The sequence below is a fragment of the Myripristis murdjan genome, chromosome 8 (genome assembly GCF_902150065.1).
Source record: "Myripristis murdjan chromosome 8, fMyrMur1.1, whole genome shotgun sequence".
NCBI classification, from domain to species: Eukaryota; Metazoa; Chordata; class Actinopteri; order Holocentriformes; family Holocentridae; genus Myripristis; species Myripristis murdjan.
In genome coordinates this window covers 17,715,960-17,736,544 of record NC_043987.1, presented here as the reverse complement: position 1 = coordinate 17,736,544, position 20,585 = coordinate 17,715,960, and the positions used below count along the sequence as shown (strand labels likewise).

General features: G+C 42.0%; 1 protein-coding gene across 1 annotated transcript in view; it reads left to right on the top strand.

Annotated features, from left to right (window-relative positions):
- Positions 1–20,585, top strand: part of prkar1b (protein kinase, cAMP-dependent, regulatory, type I, beta) — an 81,603-nt gene that overhangs the window by 39,969 nt on the left and 21,049 nt on the right. Inside the window, exons 5-6 of the mRNA XM_030058143.1 lie at positions 9,631–9,692; positions 14,454–14,500. Coding sequence (XP_029914003.1) covers positions 9,631–9,692; positions 14,454–14,500 — 109 coding nt within the window. The remainder of the gene's footprint in view (positions 1–9,630; positions 9,693–14,453; positions 14,501–20,585) is intronic.

The window sequence follows — 20,585 nt, the reverse complement described above, 5'->3', positions numbered from 1 at the left end:
CCCTTTTGCCAATCTGAATGTATGTGTGTGTGTGCGCAAGTGTTGAGTGGATATGTTCCAAGCAGTAGTCAGAGCAGAGGAATGAGATGCTACGGCCTCCACGTCGTTATCACTGCTGTTGTTAAGCTGATGGCAAGCAGTGGGAAAGGTTGTAAATGAGTTTTAATAAGTGTGTGTGTTTTTGTGTATGTGTATGTGTATGTGTGTGTTTATGTGCAAGAGAGAGAGTGAATGAGGTGTTCATTAAGCCTGCTGCAGTAGAAGAAGGCCTAAGCTGTCTGGTATTCACCATTGTAACAAACCACCTCAACTGGCGGCTTCTCTACAGCTCTGCGCTTTTCTCAGTGGAATCTCTGTCTCTCTCTTTTGCGTTTCTTCCAATCCCACACATCCAAGTTTGTCCCCCCCATTGCCATGCCAACAACATCCCGGTGTGAGGAAAACATTGGTGCCAGGTACCGGTAATGGTGAGGAGGTGATAAGGGCGGATTGCCCTCTGGTGAGGTTGGCATTGGCAGGCTGGCAGGGTCCAAGGCAGCGCCAGTCAGTTCAATGTAAGTTCAGCCTGATAGTGAATCAGACGACTGATCAGTCCCTCCAAGATTTTGCTGACTTTTTGTGGGGATTGGTGCGGGCTGAAATGCTTTATGTCACAACAGCCTTTCTAAAAAATTGCGATGCATTTTGCAGTGTTTTTGGGTGGGTTTTTTTGCAATGAAATTGCAGGAGCAAGTGAAAGTTGCAAAAAAATAAATTTAATTTTTAAAAATTTATATAATTAATTAAAAATCGAATGGAACTTCCAGTGAGAAATAAACAACAAGGCACTGCAAAATATGTGGGGGAAGATTTGCTAGGTGCCTTGTTTCCTGAATTTTCACGGTTACAAAACACAGCATCAAACCCCTGTTCTTTTTCTTTCAGGTGGTCTGACCATTGCAGTAAGTGCAAATGGCAGGTTTTCTTTCAGCATGTTTAAGCAGCAGTGTACAGGTCACACAGATCACCAGTATAAACCCACTGGCCCTCAGGTGCTCTAGTACTGCCACACACACACACACACACACACACACACACACACACACACACATTCAAACACTTAGACGCACATATACACCTTGCGCCAACAGGATACATCCATCTTTACACCCCTTATAAACCCACCAGGGCCAGGTGTGTGGGTTTAACGTGGTGTGCTCCCTGCCCTCTGTTTGTTTTAAACACAACGTCCAACTTTTAACCACACGCCTCACTCCAACTAGACCTCCTAAGACCTACATGGATGCTGAAGCAAGCCCTCATTAGGACTTGGAGACAGAACAAAAGGCCAGTCCAGGGCACTCTAAATTCTATTAAGGATTTAAAAAGTCTTCCATGTATAATAGACCACTGGCTTTGGCTTGTGTTAAAGGAAAGTTATAAATGGCACTAGCGTGTTTTGGCACTCATGATCTTAGTCTTCCAGCCCTTCAGACCAAAGCCAAGGGTGAACTGGGAGAAGGCCAGGTGAGTTTGGGAGCAGTGTAAGTTCTCCCTCTCCTTGCCTGGCCTTGGCTTCCTCTCTCCTCCCATTTTGTTGACCATCCCTAAGTGGTCATTGCCATTAGCCATAAACTCTTATGTCCACCTATAAACCACTAAGACCACTTCTGGTCCATATGCTAGCCTGTACACACAATAGAGGCCAGTTCAAATTAGCCCAGGCCAACAGTGAGACCTTAAAACATCTTTCAGTAATAAGCCTTGAAGAGGGCTATATAAAGCAGCCTGTTATCTATTATCCACAAATAATGATTGGAATAATGTAGTAGTATTAACAGTAACAACAGTTGTAGGAATTGTAGTCGGAATGCCCATTTACCCTCATATTCTACACACATCATGTTGTGTTGTTAAGGAGTTAAACCTGGGCAATATGACCGTTATTAATATCAAAATATGTTTCTTCAAATTTACTGACAACAGCAATAATCATTATAAATTTAAATTAGTATTTTAATTTGAAGACAATTCGGCTTAGGATTAAATGCTGAAGAAACCAGAGAGTTCAATAAGGTTTATTCAAGTATTTATTATCAGAGCCAACTAGTTAATATGTAAACTTGTAATAGCACCAATATGGCTTTACATTCAAAATTGCCTCACCAAGGGAATACAAGTCAGCTAAGTTAAAAAACAACTCTTAAAAAAGTTCTTCAGAAAACAACTAATATCAAATTAATTTCCGATTATTTCAAAGTGCTATATGAGGATAAACACAACAAGTCAGCCCTGAATAATAATATACAGTGCTTGTGGTGAAGCAGCTTTTTGAAGTATCCTATGCAACATCACCCCTGAGTGCCAGTGAATGGGTTCTTGGGTATTGCCTCTCATGTTGTCATTATATGAGCTACTGTTTACTGTAGTACAGGATGAGGGTGGTGATTTGGTGGTTGGTGGACACTTGTGGTGTGCCTTGTCTAATCAGTGTGAGTCTGTGTGTCCTCTGGGGGTCTTTCCATGGAGTTTCGCTGCCTTTGTGAAGAAATGGGCTGCAGCTGGCACAGCCCGGTGCCTCCGTTTTTTGCCCAAACTTCAGGGAGGGACTGGTGCGTGCCAAGGGCTTTCATGTCATAAATATCCTCCTTGAACAGCCTCAGTGCTTTATAATTATACCTCCTTCATCTCCCCTCTCTCTCTCCTTCTCTCTTTCTCTCTCTTGCTCTCACTCTCTCATAATGTTGCCTATTGTTCAAGAGGACACATTGGAAAGTGTCTCCAGATGCTCTCTCTCTGACATTTGAGTGAGTGTATATATCTGTGTGTGAATGCGTAATTGTTCATGTGCATGCTTGCTTGCATACCCCCTTGAATTTACGAATACAAGCGTGCGTAATCAATGGTTTTAAGATCCAACATTTCATTATGTCCACACTAATAGACCTCAGTGGTGTGAGCTGGTTGTTCCAATAGCGCTGGACATTAACTTTTGGACATTAAACTCTACACTAGTAAGTCAGTCAACCTCATAAAGATATTTTCCATCACAGCGTAATACTTGTGTTGAGTCACCGACAATTCTGTTTCCTACCACCACCAGTGAAAACTTTTGTATGTTGCATATTTCTGTGAGCACATGGCCCACAGGCTTTGGACTTCTGTTATACACTTACTGCTGACCAGTCAGATCACAGAGTTGCACTCAGCAGCTATGTAGCAACAAGTGCTGCCTTTTGCATCACCGGAGCATCCCTAACTGTGAATTGAACTATCACAAATGTGCACAGTGCATCTCAGTGGATGTAGTTTTGGTGCCATATATTGCTGCATTAATTATGTTTGACTCTCTCAGTGTATGGCAGCCCTAGGTTTTTGTCTTCTCAAACCCAGTCCCAGTTCTCATTGCTGTCTGTCTGTCAAATTATTACTTTTTTTATGATAATGCTTCCCTGCCTGCCTGTACAGAAACATCATAGTGGACAGCTATACAGCACTCCTTAATCTTGCTCAGTGGTACTTAGGTACAGTAGGGTGAATGTTTGCCGTCTTGGGCTATTGATCATGAGCCACCCAGTTGAGGGATGGTCTCCATAATCATCATGCCTCCCAGCTGCCTGTGCTCCCCTACTAAACTGACATCCAGTGTGCTTATTAGGTGCATACTTAGCAGTCCTAGCTTTGTTTCTATATATTCCTCTAATCAGGGAATGGTGTAGACTTGCAAAACAAAAAGCTATTGTTTGTATTTGCCAAAATCAGCTATCTAAATTACCATCAATCATGGCAGTGAGGGAAAAAACAATTCTTAAAGCTTTTTACAGCATGAACACACTGCCGGCCAAAGCAGTGGCATAACACTGCCAAGCTCAGACATATCTTGGAAAACCAGGAAGTTCCCCTATGCAGTGCAGTTGTTGATTATTTTGGTTATTGCAAAACCACATCCATCCAGACAGAGAGAGAGCATTCTGGATGGGTTCCACATTAAGGGCTTGTGTAACTCAACATTCTGCGGCCCATTAAGAAACACAAAGACATGGCGGCACGCCGTGCCATTAAAGAACCCCTCTAGTGTTAATGGCATAATGGCAGCGTAGTGCGTTGAGGTGGTAATGTAAGCAGCACACCCGCTACATTGATAAGAAGAGTCTGCTGCTGAGCAAATAAACAGCTGCAGTGTAGGAAACATTGAGATGAGGGACAGAGAGAGAAGTGCAGCCAACTCCGACTAAGAAGAACAACAAGCAATTCAGCTGCAGTGAGAAGGCCTGATTTCATTAATAGCTAAAATCCCTCCCGCTAACCGCGTTTTATTGGTGTTTGAGAACAATAATTTGGGTGTGACTATGTGTTTGTGAGAAAGAGAGTGGAGCGCATGAGCCTGTCCTCTCCCTTTCTCACACACAAACACACACTCACAGTGGAGCATACTGTAGCTGTGTACTGTAGCAATCTGTGGTGGCTCAGTCGTTCTGACCAGTGTATTTTTGGTGTACTTTTTCTAAAGTGATGCTAATGAAAACACAGTGATGCACAGTACAGCCCAACACTGGAAAGTTTTACAATCTGCATTCTTTTATTCTTATCTCCTACCCTACATCACATGATTCACCATAATGATTGTCTGCTCCAGGCTCCTTGAACCTGAACCATGACTTTGCAGTCCTAGGTTCACTGAAGTGTACATGAACCATGATTGTATTTTTCACCACAGTTCATGCATGTCAATGTTTTAAATTTGTTTATTTTTGTGTAATACAAAAACTTTCAAAATGTAGAAAATATAACACTTTGATTAATGATGTTAGGGCTAATAAGTGACTTATCCACAAACTCAACTCAAAGGCATACAGCTTTTTTTTTCTTGAATTCATGGTTTAAATGAAAGAAGAACTTGAATTCTGAGTCAGTTCATATTTTTCAAGCCAAGCCATGATACAAATCCAACTGTGGCCTAAAAACAGAGGTACACACCGAACCTTGAAAAGGATGAATCATTAAACCCTTAGTCTGTATATGAACAGGAAATTAGTCACCCATGGCAACGCAGATTTTAGAGTACCAAAGATGTAATCTCTCTGCCACTTTCATTGTGTCCCCACATCTCTCTCTCTCTCTCTCTCTCTCTCTCTCACACACACACACACACACACACACACACACATGCACATGCACACAGTAGGCAGTCACAAATAAAGTATCTGTCAGGGGTGTCCACTAACTAACTGGTCATTGATCACAGTGTTAGGATTTCTGATAGCGACAGAGAGAGATACTAACATTTCTCCAGGTATTTGACCTAAGAAATTCTGCTGTGATTCCTATTATAAAGGTGTCTTTTCTTTCCTGTAGTCATTATATAGGCCTGTACAGTGCTGCACTGTGTGCCCATGACAGCATTATTTTGCCCTTATTTTCTGTTATCAGTTTTTCCTTTGAACATGAACTGCTTCTTCACTGCTGTGATAGCTGGCTCAGATTATTACAGTGGTGCCATTATCTCCAGTTGCTACTTCCTCCCCTGCGCACATACACACACATACCCCATAATGTCTCTGTAATGTCAAGGTTGGACAGGAATGGGGTGTGTGTTTGTGTGTGAGTGAGTACTGCACAGTTCTCTTAGGGCAAATAGATTGAATTTCAAATGAAGTCAGAATGATGGCAGCCATGATAAGATGAGAGAAGCAGCCTGTGTGTGTGTGTGTGTGTGTGTGTGTGTGTGTGTGTGTGTGTGTGTGTGTGTGTGTGTGTGTGTCTGTGTACTGTGTACATGCATGTGTGTGTGTGTGTGTTTGTTTGTGTGTGTGTTTGTGTGTGTGTGTGTGTGTGTGTGTGTGTGTGTGTGTGTACCAGATATTACTAATATTGTGGGGACGTTAATCTCTGTTTACACAGTCATGTTGTGGGGACTCGCCTCCCTTAAGGTTATAAAAAGCAAGTCCCCTTGGAGAAAATGATTAATTTTGGGTTGAAGGTAAGCTAACTTTAGGGTTAGGCTAAGCTTAAGGTTAGGGTTAGGGTTAAGCAAGTATTGGTTGGGGTTAAGTTTAGGATAAGTCTCCAGGAAATTAATATAAGTCAATGTAACGCCCTCTGAAGTGATGGAAACACGACTGTGTGTGTGTGTGTGTGTGTGTGTGTGTGTGTGTGTGTGTGTGCATACATGTGCACATGTGCGTTGGAGGGAGGCATCTCCACACATCTCATCCATGACAGTAGCTTTGTCTCTTTCCCTCCCTCTCTCCCTAGGGTGAAGGTGAACTTCCTTGCCCCCTTTAGAGTCTGCAGTGTCTCTTCCTCTCTCTCTCTCTGTCAGAACAGCACGTCCATTGTTAGGGGGGTACTGCCTTTTCCTTAGGTTGGAGGGGGATACAGGTAGCGGACGGGACGAAGATTAATCACCCCATCTTAGACAGGCGGGGAGGAGGGGCGACAGAGCGAGAGATGGGAGAGGTAGGTGGGGCAGGGAGAGAATTAGAGGGAAGAAAAGGGTAATTGAGAGGATAGAGGAAGAGAAAAAGTGATCGAGAGCAGACAGGGAGGAAGTTGTAGATGAAGAAAGGGAAAGAGCGACAGGCAGAGACAGGGGGAAGTAATTACCTGCGTAAGTGTCTTTGTTGTGCTCACTGGTGCGTCCAGCAGGAGGGGGATAGAGAGAGAAAAAGATACAGAGAGAGGGGCGTTGGGTCAAGGGTCATTACCTAGATACAGGTTGCATGTCTTTTGTCCTGTTGTCATGGGGATGTGGCTCAGTCTCAAAAATCCAACTCAACAGCCTGATGCATCAAAATATCATCATCGTCACCACCACCACCAGTTCTTTTCCTCACAGAATCCCAGAAGCCCACCTGTCCAGGATGACAGGTGGGCTCATTTCATGGCACCACCTGTCCTATAGAGCCCCATGTCGTGCTCTCTTATCAGCTGTGGTTTAGATGTGGATCGGCAGAGTTAACAAATAAATTTCGATGAAATGAAGATAAGCTTGACGTATTTGGTCCCAAAGAAAATGTCATTTAAATGTAGGGCTGTAATGATTCATTCGTTACATCAATAAATTGCTTCCACTTCAGCTCTATCAATCTGCTAAAAGAAAGAAATCAAATGACTTGCTCAGACTTTGGCCTGAATTGATGTGAAATTCTTTGACTTGAATTATTGACAAGTTATTGATAAAGACCTAACCTTGTGGTGATCTTAGTGTAACGTCTTTTGTCATAAAGGATTTATAAATAATGGTGAAGTAATTTTGCTGTTTTTTTTTTTTTTTCACATTTCTGAAAAAAAATTAGTCTTAAATTATGGGACATGGCAAAAAAAAGTTGCATCATGGTCTGCAAACTTGAATCAGATTGAATTGTTTCAAAAAAGAAAAATTCTTGTCCATATAAACTTTCCAGCTACTAAATTGTGAATCAAATTGAGCTGATGGTTATCCAAAGATTTACAGTGCTGTTTAAATAACACTGAAGATTAAACGTGGAAATTACAGACAGTAAACTTTATAATTCTCATGCTGTTGAATTGATCTCACCCAGCAGAATCTCCTCTATCGCCAAAGTAATTATTTTTGGTGAAACACACAGTATATGGGACCTGTAACACACTACTCCAACCCTCCCTCTGAATAAACAGGCACCGTGCTGAGAGCAGGTGGCTACAGATGTGAGGAGAGCTGTGGGCACTCCTGCAGATGTTGCTGTGACTAAGCACTATCAAAGCGTGCGTTTGAGTGTGTGTCATATATGAGAGTGCTTGTTTATGCATGAGTTATCATCACAAATGCCTGTGCGTGAACATGCTGTACTTGAAAGAGTGTCTGCTTATGTGCGTGTGTGTGTGTGTGTGTGTGTGTGTGTGTGTGTGTGTATTAGTTGCGTGTATTGGAGTGTGTTAGTCAGTGACCAGCTGCAACACACAGGCCTTACCTGTAAGTGTAGCTGGCCAAAATCCTCCTTCTCAAAGCTGCTTTTTATTCAGTGTCACATAAACAAATACCAGCAGAGTCAGTTCACTTCCAGAGCACTCAATAACATCTTCAGATCTTTCCACAACATCTGTTGACCCACACTTTTACCAGGGAGGCTCATGTAACGCAACACTTTTATGTCCGTAGTATGTGCAGCACTGCAAGAGTGTGGTATGTTTGGCTGTGCAAGCCTTTTAATTTCTGAGAACTGCAGAGCCTCATGTACTGTCAAGAACGCACAAATATTCAACACCCACACATTATTTTGTACAAACCTGTGTGTTTTCATAGCCAATATATACTCAGACACAGACAGACTGGTACAAGAACACATGCAGACACACGCACACACACACGCATGCACACGCGCGCGCACACACACACACACACAGAGGCAAGCACAGGCTGAAACTTGCTTCCCATTCACTCAGCAGGCCCTGTATGTCTTTGATATGCCTGACCCTCTTTTATTGTTTTTTCTATATTTCTCTATAAGACGCGTGGTATGCAGCTGATTAGATAGATAAATATACCCCAAAGGTGAGAGACAGGCAGAGAGTAGGAGAGGAGAGGAAGGATAGTGAGTTTTTTTTTTTTTTCCTTCCTGTCCCAACACATCCCGGCAGTGGAACTTTAATCTGCTGAAGCTCAATGCATTTAAACGGCCCAATTAGGAGCAGCCGAGCTGGCGCTTTCCCTGCCGGGCTGAAACAGAAATTAACTGCTTAGGCGCAGCCATTACTTTGTTTGTTTTCTCAGTGCCTTTTCAAAAGATACACTCTGAGGTACACGCTTTGATCGCAGGCTAAAACAACACAGAGTCAGATGTAAGCCCAATGTGCCTCACTTCTGCACTTCTGGTATTGACACTCACATACACACACACACACACACACACAGTGAAAAAGTGGCTGAGGTTGTGATTGATTTTTTTTTTTATTTGTCTGATATTATGGTTTACACATGGATAATAAAATTATTTACCAAGTTTATTGAAAATATAGAGTTGTCTCACTTTCAAGGTACCAACAGCAAAAAAATCCCAATTGAAGTTATTTTTATGAATCTGATGATGACCTATATGTTTTATATTCTTTGATAAACGAGGATAAAACATCCAGTGTCCATTTTTACTGACATGTAATTGACTCCATGTCTTTGTACCTTACTGTGTGAATAACTTATGTGAATAACTTGTACTTTTTTATTTGTTTTGGACAGGATGTATGCCTTTGGTGGTGGTATGTGTGTGTGCATGTGTGTGTGTGTGTGTGTGTGTGTGTGTTTTGGTAGTTGTTCAGTGGAGGGAGTGGTTTCAAATTAGTTGTAAGAGATTGGTTGAATGTTGTTGATTGTGGTGTACACATTCTGTGTGTGTGTGTGTGTGTGTGTGTATGAGACTATCAGGGTTGTCCAGAGTTCTCAGGCCCATCTCTGTGGCTACATTGCTTGTTTGCCCTGAGATGACAGTTTACACCACAATCTCAGCTCTTCATTCTTAACCCTCATGCAGTGCATCCACATAACACACACTGTCACATGTGCATGTTTTTATGTATATGTTTGTGTTTAGAGGTGGAAAGAATGGTAGGCTAATGCAACAGGTGGTATGGTGATAATAACTACCTACTTCTCTCTGTGTTTTTCCCACTCCCTCCTCCCTCTCTCTCCTTCAGTGACATATTTGATGCCATGTTCCCTGTCACACACATCGCAGGAGAAACCGTCATTCAACAAGGTATGTGTAAACTTAAATGTTTTCAAATTAATTTCTGTAGAGATGTACAGATAATCATGTGTAATTGTACAGGGTATCCGAATTATTCTACAACTAATAATTCAGACAAATGACAGATCATTAATACTAAAACACCCCATTTCACAGAGCACTTTACTTGAAAATAGTGATAATATCTATCTTGCACACTAAGTCATTTAGTCCGATATTGAGTCTTTAAGTCTTGTTTTTCTTCAGGCATGAGAAAAAATCTGCCACTGGCATGAGATAATCCTAATTTTCTCCAGTGCTAATTCAACTTGTTTCCATACTTTTTTAAATCAAGTGTCATTTTCATGACGCTAGTTGGCTGATTTGCCTTATTCTCTGTTGTTTCAACATTTTTATACTTGTTCCCAGAAATATTCCTGAAACAAGAAACTGCATTGGAAGACTTCCATTATAAGGCACAGTGCCTCAGAGTTTTTGTGCAGCGCCCAAGTCGATTGAAAGGGAAATATGGAAAAAAAGAAAGATTTTAATATACAGCGCTCAAGCTAAAAAAGCTACCTAATAAAAACGTTTTGCCTGTCAGTTGGTGGATGTGCAGCCTCTTAGGTGGACTGTCACACAAATGCGACCACATCAAATATGAACTTGCTCTTTCCAAAAAGAAAAGGTTTGCTTTGTGACCATTTTGGTTGCAGTGTAATGGGAGAGAGTGAATGAAGTGAGGGAGTGGTGGTAGCAAGAACAAAGCAGTGAATCATAGAAATAAATTATTTTTTTCTTTCAAGATTATTTTTTGTGCATTTTCTTTTATTAGACAGTCACAGTGGAGAGAGACAAGAAAGACAGGGCAGAGAGACGGGATGACATGTAGAAAAGAATTTAGGTCAGGTTGAACCCAGGCCCAGTGAGCCACCAGGGTGCCATAAATTATTTTCTGATTGTTTTGCAGCGGTTTCATCCAAGAGCACAAATAAACACTCCTGCACTGCCGCACAACCCTGCGGGAAGGTACCGCATTGCACGATTCAATGTGAATGCAGTCACCTTTTTGATGAAAGGGAAGCTGTTAAGACACATGCAAACACGCACTCTCTCTGTGTGTCTTTCTCACTCTCTAAGAGAGAGAGGGCAAGAGGCTTACAATATTGATTGGTATTCAAGGTAACCTCTAACGGCTACATCTAGATTATATCCACTCAGTGTCTTTGATAGAAAGGTAACAATTAAAAACCAAAGCCATTGTGAGAGATCACATTCATAAGTTATGAATGTTATGCCTCTGTTGCAGGGCCGCAGACAACTCATGTTACATTGCTGTGTCACTCCCTCTTTCCCTCATCCTCTCCGTCTGTACCAGATGTCAGGTCCCTTTCCTCTGCCCTAATCACAGTCGTCAAAGCCTCTGTTCTTGACACCCATCTGCTTTGAAGGAACACAGAGCTTAACAGGGCCAGACTGTGCTTTTCCGGTGCCCCCCAACCTCTATCAGACACAGACACTCTTACCCACACAGTTAAAACAGTGGAATCGCACATTCTCTCCAACATGTGTGCATGTTCAGATCATGCTGCGTTCATATCTGCTCACGCGTGCACCACATGCCACTCACTGAATCACATACTGTAGCCTGCTCTTGTAACACATCGTATTGGCATTTGGACACACACACACACACACACACACATACATTTGGTCACACACTCATCCAGTCACCCACACATCCCTAGAGACAGCATCCGAGAGCGTATCAGTCCTAATTTGGTGATAATGAGTCTAGCTACCCCCCCGCCCCCAGTCCCAGACAGTCCATTGTTATATACAGTATGGTATACAGTATATACAGCCCTGATGTCACCACTAATGTCTGGACAACTGTACAGCTTCAAGAGCCTTCCCCTACCGCTGTTCACTCACACACTATTTAGACACTGGGAGGAATTATTGAATGTGTAGCTCCAGAGGTATTTACACAAAGGCAGAATTTACTCTATCATAACAAGCAAAATGGAGTGAATGGATTCATTTCATTATAATCTAATGTCATGTATCATGTCAATTTCACTCGTTGTATCTGAGATGTACCCAGCTTTGCAGACATAATAACATTCACTCTTTGGCATGTGGAATGTTTAGAGAGGATGGCTTAAAGGTATTATTCCAAATTTGAAATACCACATGAAAAATCACTTTTGGAAAATGAATGTGTTGGTTTCTGTGTTTACTTGGAATGGTGCACCAACCTTGTGGGCGAAAAACAGCTTTGAAGCCAAGGATGCAACCCATGTTTTGCTTTTGAGCGGAGCCAAAGAACCTTAGCAGCTCTTGTTGCAATTAACTTGTGTTGAAACAAGGCCGCACTGTGGGGTTGAGTACACCAGCCTACGTACATGTGCATGTGTGTCTGTGTGTGTGTGTGTGTGTGTGTGTGTATGTCCTGGTCAAATATTTGCCTGCACTCTCAAGCTCAGGGGGATTGGAAGGGCGCGAAACAAAGACATGAGAGCCAAAGTGATAAAAGACAGGAAGACTAGAAGAATAGAAAGACAGAGTGAGAGGGATTGAAAGAGAGATAAATGAGATGAAAGAGAGAGAGAGAGAGAGAAAGAGAGAGAGAAAGAGAGAAGGCAGATTGGTTGCAGCAGGTTGTGTGTGTGTGTGTGTGTGTGTGTGTGTGTGTGTGTTCGTTTGGGGTCTCTGCTGGGACAGACCATCAGACAGACAAGCAGTTCTGCGTGTGACGAATAGGCCTGTATGATTAACGAGCACTCTCCACTCAGTATTAATTAGCCATGTGAACTCCTGTGAACTTTACACACAAGGTGCGCTGGGCCTTTCAACTGCTCAGGTGAATGCATGCATACACACTAATACACACCCTCACTTAATAGCACATACACATGCTCACATACTTGTGTCATGTACTCACTTGCACCTTTATGCACTTGTTCCTCTGAATGGAGATCCGGCACTTTGCATATTCATCTTATTTTAGCAGGTAGCTGCAAGCAGAGTTTCGTCTTTTTATGTCATTTCTCCCTCCAAGTCATGTGTAACAGATAGCATAATTAGGTTGGGACATTATGTGTGTGCATATGGTGTGTGCATACAACAGTGGGTTTAACTGTGCATTGTGTGTCCGCATATAGTATGCATTTGTGTTCTCCTGCTGACTCTTCCACTTGGAGGCCGTTAGATGCAGCTTACCATAATGCCTTGCATTTTACTACTGGAGGTAAATCTCAAGCTCACCAGATGGACTGGGCCTCTCTAACAGTGAGAAGAGAAATGCATGACATTACATTTGTCCATTAAGTTCTACTGCTGAAGCTAAACTTAATTGTATATAAGAGAGAATGGGATACCATATAATTCAAGGGTGATGATACATCACATCACAGATATGTTGCTCTGGCATCATGACCATCATGATATAGACTGTTATAATTGCCTTGTATCATCATGAATTAGAATTTCTACTTCTATGTCATTGCAGATATCTTTAAAGGACCATACCAGTTATTTTCAGTGTTTGGCCCATGTACTACAATTTACCCACACTTTACATCGCAAACATTCACAACGTATAATAAAAAATACCATGGCTTTTAACTAGGACGTTTTGATTTAAACACCATTCCCTCTAAATCGTGTTGGTGCTGGGTTAGGTTTACCGACAACACCACTGTTTTTGAGTGATTTAGGTTGACGTTTCTGCTGATGTGTTCCACCTGTTCAGTTCTCCACATGGACCTTCATAAAACCATTCGGACTACAAATGGCAACACTGCTACCAAAATCTTGTCCCTCATTTGTATAAAGTCTGTTTATAGAGTTTAAAGCGAGACCTAATGATCACCTAAAAGATACATATAAAATGTAAACTGAAAATGTCTGCGTTTGTGTATATGTCTGTGTGAATATGTATGCTTTTTTATGTTTATTGAGTAGTATTCTCTCCACAGAACAAATGTAACAGGAGTCTGTAGTTTTTTCATGTATCTCTCTATACTGGATGCTGTAGACCTGTCTTTGTGTTTCTCCCATGACTGAGGTGTTGTTGCTCTGTGGGCTCAGGCCCCACTGTTTCAGAGTTTCCACTATTAAGCTGCGCAAACAGCATTAATGAACGCTGGTGTAGCTGCTGCTTTCTGCTGACGAGGGCCCTATTTTAACAGAGTTATTGGCAGGCCCAATGAAATATGCATTCTGGAGGAGGTAGCAGGCAGGTTTGACGCCTGGTGTGCCCCGAAGCTGTTGGAGGCCCTCAGTTTATATAGGCCCAAGGAAAAAAGATAGCGAGACAAGAAAAATCAACCATTTCTTTCTTACTTCAAGGAAAAAAGGCAGAAGTCGACAGCTATGATGAAAGAGCAAGGAAGAGAAAATCTGTACGTTATGTGTGTGTCATTCTAGATACACACATCACTGTAAGTTCCAGGTTTATTACTGTGCCCCAGTCGACATTAGCAGGTTAAAGGTAGACATACAAAGGCGTTGATCCAAGTGCTTGACAAATGACTGTAATCTCTTAATGCACCAAGCTGTTTCCAGCTTTTTCTTTTTCTTTTCCTTTTCCTTTTCCTTTTTTTTTTTTTTACTCGAGGATAGAGGGGTCTGGAGTTTTGAAACTCCATCTATGAGAACCAGAACAGGAGGTGGGTTTAATAGGAAAAGTAAGCTCTCCTGTTGGTTCAGAGCCAGGACTTTTTCTCATTTTTCTTTTCATGTTCTCTCTCACACTTTTATTTTCCCCTTTTCTCTCCCCTCCAGGTGATGAAGGAGACAACTTCTATGTGATTGACCAAGGTGAAGTGGACGTAAGTGGCTCACATGGAAATAGATGCAACTTAGAATCAGTGATTCTGGGGAAGGGATGTAGAGAAGGGCTCTGTGATGTGGACAAAATCAAATTTCTGGGGGTGGGTGAGTATAGAATAATTCAACTTGAGTACAGTTACTCATTCAAAAGTGTACTTGAGTATGAGTAAAAGTTACCCTGTAAGAAAAGTAGTTAAGTAAGAGTAAAAGAGTATTCAGTAAAAAAAATAAATAAATAAATAAAAAAAAAAAAACAGTTGTTGAGTAGTACATACTAGTTCCATTTTTAGTTTGGCCTCTTTTCACTGACTATTTTACACGTGAGTGCTGTGCTATCACAGTAGTTACAGATTCACAAGAATGATATTCCAAAGTCAGACTTGCCATGGACTTGCAACTTAGCACCTTACATCCAGACGCACACTACCAGACTATTTTAAAACCGGACACCTGCAACATAACAAACTGAGTCGCAACAACACCATCAGCCTGCTTGATTACACCACTGCACCTCTTATCTGCAGCGTTCTAAAAAGGTTTTGTCTGGTCGTGAATCTTTCAGTTGACCTGGCCTTAAAACCACAAAAAAGGGAGAAACAATTGTAAAGCAACCTGTTTACCTGTTTGCTCAAGAAAACAATAAAATCCTTGAGTAAGAGTAATAAGTGCAGCCCACAGAAAATAACATGAAGAGTACTCATTCCTCAAAAATTGTGGTTATTTACTCATTACGATCCACCCTTGCAAATATCACTATATGTTTGGCTGACTACCCCATTGATATTGTGGCAATATAGGGCTGACTATTCATGCTTCCATAACATATTTACACACAAGATTTTTGATCAACATTCATATATGTGTTTATATAAGTTATTCATACATCTCCATTCATATATAAATTATTTTTAAATTAGCAGTGTGGATATATGATGACCAAACAGTCAAATAATAATAGAACAATTTGAACAGGCTAACTGGTTCATAAAATTGCATCCCCTTTTACTGTAATGCAGCCTTTAACACCATGAAAACACAAAACCAAAGCCATATAACAATAGCACAAATTTACAATATCCAGAATACCAGACAACGTCTAGTCCCGTATTACCATATGGATACAATATTTATATATCACCAAACCCTACAGTCTACCACAATTTTGCTTCTGTGTGACTTCAGTGTTGGACTGATGGCTCATTCACTTGCTTCCAAGTAGAGGTAATAAGATAAATGTCAGCCTCTCAATGAGGAAACAGAGCCTTCTTCTTCTAGTCGTGTTGAGACACTGTGTCCCACTATCAACAGACAGGTTGTGTTGGATCACCCTTATGTTTTGTTCACATCAAAGTTTGGTTCTACTCCGATGGGAATTTGAACACGGGGCTGTAGAGCCCACTGCTATGAAGGTGGTTGCACTGAGAACCTCTTTTGTCTTAGCAAGCCCGGCAAGCAAGCAAGTTAAGTGGAAAGATAAAGCAAAGTTGACGGAAAGTCAAACAGGAAGTGACCTTATCGGCTTACGGCGGTTAGCAAGGAGACAGCAGGTAAGAGGAGAGGAGCAAGCTGGTGGGTGAGTTTGGCCAAGCGTGCCAGGGAGCCTTGTCAGACTCTCAGGGGTACAGACTCCCATTGTTTTGAGCCATATCTTCATGTGTAATGAAATGAGAAAGTACCTCTGTTTTAATTCTGGTGAAATGGCAGTCAGCCACAAGTCTTTGTTTTTATCACTCTTCCTTTCTCTCTCTATGCCCCAGCTACTGTAATTCTTAGTATGTTTTGTTTAAGAGCTGTGATAAGACTCCTCACACTGTGGATCTCACAATGGAGGCTTTTAGTGGGAGACAGACATTGCTTTTCGTTTCACTCGTAATCGGATTATCTCTGTCTTAGATCTTTTTGTCTCACACAAACATGTTTTTATACTACGCATCTGTCCTCATGACTCTCTAACCTCTGTAATCTCACTTCCAACTGTTGAATTTCGTGGCTACTTTTAACTGTGCACAGTAGAGATTATAGTTCTTCTATAGATACTGTCTCTTGCACACCTTACCCCTTTCATAAGTTTATGTCGGATCCAAGTTTATATTAGATCCACAGTTGCTCTGTTCCCCAGTCCCCCAGCTGCAGCATCCCTCCAATGTGTTGTGCTGGAGTTGGTTCGCTCTGGGCCCGGGACGTCAACCTCTCTCTGGCCGTCACTGGAGAATCTCAGGCATCTATTCCCATAGCCAAGACCCTGTCAGTCTGCACCCTGTCTAGGCCAAGACCCCTATCTTCACACCCCATCCTCATCTGTCTCTCCTTCACTTCACCCCACCACCCGTCCCTCCATCTTTTCTGACAGCGGCCGTCTCACAGCCAAGGCTCAGGCACTAAACAACTTGAAGTCGGGGTTATTAAAGTGTAGAGATGACTTCTCTCATTAAGCTTGGGCGTAAATCTGCCTGTGTCTCGTAGACGGTTTGAAGGCTGACTGCTGCCACCACCAGTGATCTTAACACCCCGCCTATGGCTGCGTTCACACAGTCACTCACACACACAGACCTATATTTATATGCACACACCACAAAGGAAATGGAGGCTTTAATTCCAAAATGTTATATATCCTTTTTGGTGTAATTTTGCTGCCTGTATTTCATTAGTCAATATTTTGAAATCACAGATAACTGTATGTGCCAAAACAGCTGCTTTGTTAGCAGTGGTCTGACTCAAATGGCTCATTCTAAACTCATTAGGTTGTTTTTTTCTAATGCTGTACATCTCATTTTGGATTGAAATCTTCAAATGATGCCAAACAGACAAACACATAAAACCCTGTCTCTCACAGACACACACAGCCCACAGGCATGCACACAGAAACACACTCCTAAGTAACCACAAACAGAAATACTCACAGCGACACTGCCTGCTTGTGATTTGTCACTTCTTAATTCCCACCAGGCACATACAGTTTACTCTAGATATGCTTCCAGTCGCACAAACAAATTGACATCACCATATGTTGAAAATACCATGACTGCTGCTAGGCGACATACATCATCCAGTACATGAGTTGCTTTCTGCATCTTTGTTTTAATGAACTCCATCATACCCATCTCACTGTACTGACCTAATACAATGGAGCAGTGTTTCCCAATCTAGCCCTTAAGTGCCATCTTGTCTCATCTCCACACCCCTCCGCCCCTGTCTTACAAGTTTTTGTTTCAGCTCCACTCTTCCAGACCTGATCCAATTAAGGGCTTAATGCTGATTGGCTGAACAGTACACACAGATCTACCTGAGGAGGGCGAGTATGAAAGTAGCCTTCAGTGGGATCGGGTGTAAAGATGGAACAAAAACAGGACTGGGGTCATTTGAGGTCTACATTGGTGAAGCAGCACCGTAGAAATGGCTCATTACTGCTCTGCTCTGATGTAACGCTTTCAAAACAGCCATACTGTCGGCCCACTAAGCTTGGCCCAGCATTGGCCCAGCCCTTGCCATCTCTTTGAAGTCCTCCTGGTTCATAGTGAGGGATGAGTCCCTTGTGGTCCACCGTTAGCCCTGGATAATAGCTTGCAACAATCCTCACTATTCACAACAGTCACTGGAGGGGTACTCCAGGGACAAAACCTCTCTCCCTCTCTTTTCCTTCTTTATTCTGTGTTATTAAGTCAACAAGTGGATAGTGTGTCGACAGGTGAAACCGTAACGCCCCCAGAGACGGCCAAATTGAGGTTCACTGAGTTTGTATTGTCTGTACAGCTATAGTAACTGGCCTAAATAGGGACGTGTCTGTCTGTCTGTCTCTCTCTCTATAAGTAAATGTATAGGCGGGATTCATCCGCAGGAACTTTCCCCAGGGACTAGGAACCTTTTGAGGAGCTGTCTGCGTTTTGGCCACAGGGACCAGGCTTTAAATTTAGTTGTGGGGTATTTTTTTACCCCACAAAAAGTCCCAGCTCAGGGGGGCAAATTTGCATTTCATAGTACAGCGCTAGAATTTCTAATTGACTTGCATTCATTCTTTACTGCCTTTCCCTAATGTCAGACTTAATCAACTCATGCTTAGCTGTTACTCTTACCGTTACCTTACTTTTACCAATATGCCAAAATGCCGACCCAAATTGTTAAACACTTTGTCACTGTACAAGGAAACACAAATTAGCTGTGCGCGTCAGTACTTTCTAACAGCCAAGTGGTGTGGGCCTTGTGAGATGAGGATGACCGTCGCTGATTGGTCAAACACACACAGCATGGCTGTTTCCACTTGTGTACCTCTTCATTCATAAAACAAGTACTCCAGTATTGATCCAGGACCAGTTTAAGATGAGGGGATGACATTTGTCTTTGTCTGAACATTAAAAGTGACATTAAGCTTTGCTGTCAGCTTCCCCACTCATTTTAAAAAAGATGAGTAAAAAAAAGAGACAGATAGTGGGAGCGAGCTGAGAACACAGGCGAGTGAGAGACAACATGGCGGTGTTGTTAATGAGAAAAATAAAACGGCTTTTACCTTCCTCCTCTGCATTTGTCCCCCCACCCCACCCTCTCTCCATGTGACCATGCATGTGAGAGTGTGTGTGTGAGTGTGTGTTTTAGATCTGAGATTAGGTCCTTAAAGTCCACCACAGCTTTCTGTCCTCCATCACTCTCAAATCAAAGGGAAGCCCCTCAACAAGACAAGACAGAGAGAATAAAGTGGATGGATAGAGAGATAGGAGAGATTGAAGGCCTTTTAGAGGATCCCATCCAAGGGCTTAGTGGGGATCAAATGCTTAGGGGCAAGCCTAGCAAGCATATCAAACACCCCGGAAACTGAGGAGAGGGAGTGGGTGAGGGGAGGGGAGTCTAAGGATTCATGGAGAGGCTAAAAAAAAAACAAAGAAAAACAAATTCAAAAAATTCAAGCAAGCAATGATGTGTTTTTTTTTCTGAATATATAGTAGCAGTTGTAGGAATTTGCTTGTTTGGATTTGTTTGTTTATTTGTTTGTTGTTTGGTTTGTTTGTTGATGCATGCTGTAAACTGTGACTATAAAATTTTGGTAGTTCATGAGTATAGAGGAGTGAAGTGTCTCACTTTTACTGTCCTGAATTTGTCTCTCATTGACCACCGACGAGAGAACACATGCAGAGAGGAACAACACACATAAAAAGACCTGTAAATAGGAGTGATGCAACATGAAGCAGGGGACCTCACAAGACTTTGAGGAGCGCGGTCTGGGACAGCAGGAAGGCAGGATATGACTCCATGGTTTGACTCTATTATTGGGTCTGATGGTCCATGGTGACGGTGTTATGTTCACAGCCATGTCCACCTTGAGCTTTATCTGAAATCCTGACCGCTGCCCTCTGATGGTTAAACCACAGGCCCTTTAAAATGGAAGACATGCTGCATTCTACCAGTTTATAAAGGGAAAAGTTGAAACGCTAAAGAATGGATCATATTCAACATAAGATAAGCCATCAGCCATTGAAAAACTTTAAGATTTGCACACAACTTTAATATTTATAGCAGATATTACAGCAACATCTCTGCAAGCCCAGGCTAGGACAAACCCACGCATGCAACTTTTGGTATACTGGATACCATGGAATGGATGTATTGTTTTCATTGTTTCCAAAGAATCTCTATTACTCAGTTGTACACCTGACCTGATTATGGTTAACATGCCAACAAAAATCGCTGCTGCAAAGCATAATCATGTTGTTTCTAGGGACTGAGTCCATGCATATAAACCTTGGTACATGAGAAATATTGTTTTCTCTGACTATGTCTGATCATGTTGGTCAGACTCTTTGCCCATGGACCATAAGATGGCACCCAAATGCCTCGTCTCCCCATTTGTTTAGACATCTCTGGTTCCTCTGCCTCAGATTCTCACCAGGCTTGACTGTATTTCAACTCACACCTGGCTAGAGTGAGGAACTACATGAGCAAAAGTCCAAATTAAAGTCTACAATCAGTGCTGAAAAAGCTATTCTGAAAAAACGTCTATAATTAAAATCTATTTTTTATTTAAATATTTCTGTTCTGAACTAGAAAAAATAAGTAGAAGTACAAACAGAAGTACAAAGTCTTAAATCATGCCCCCAC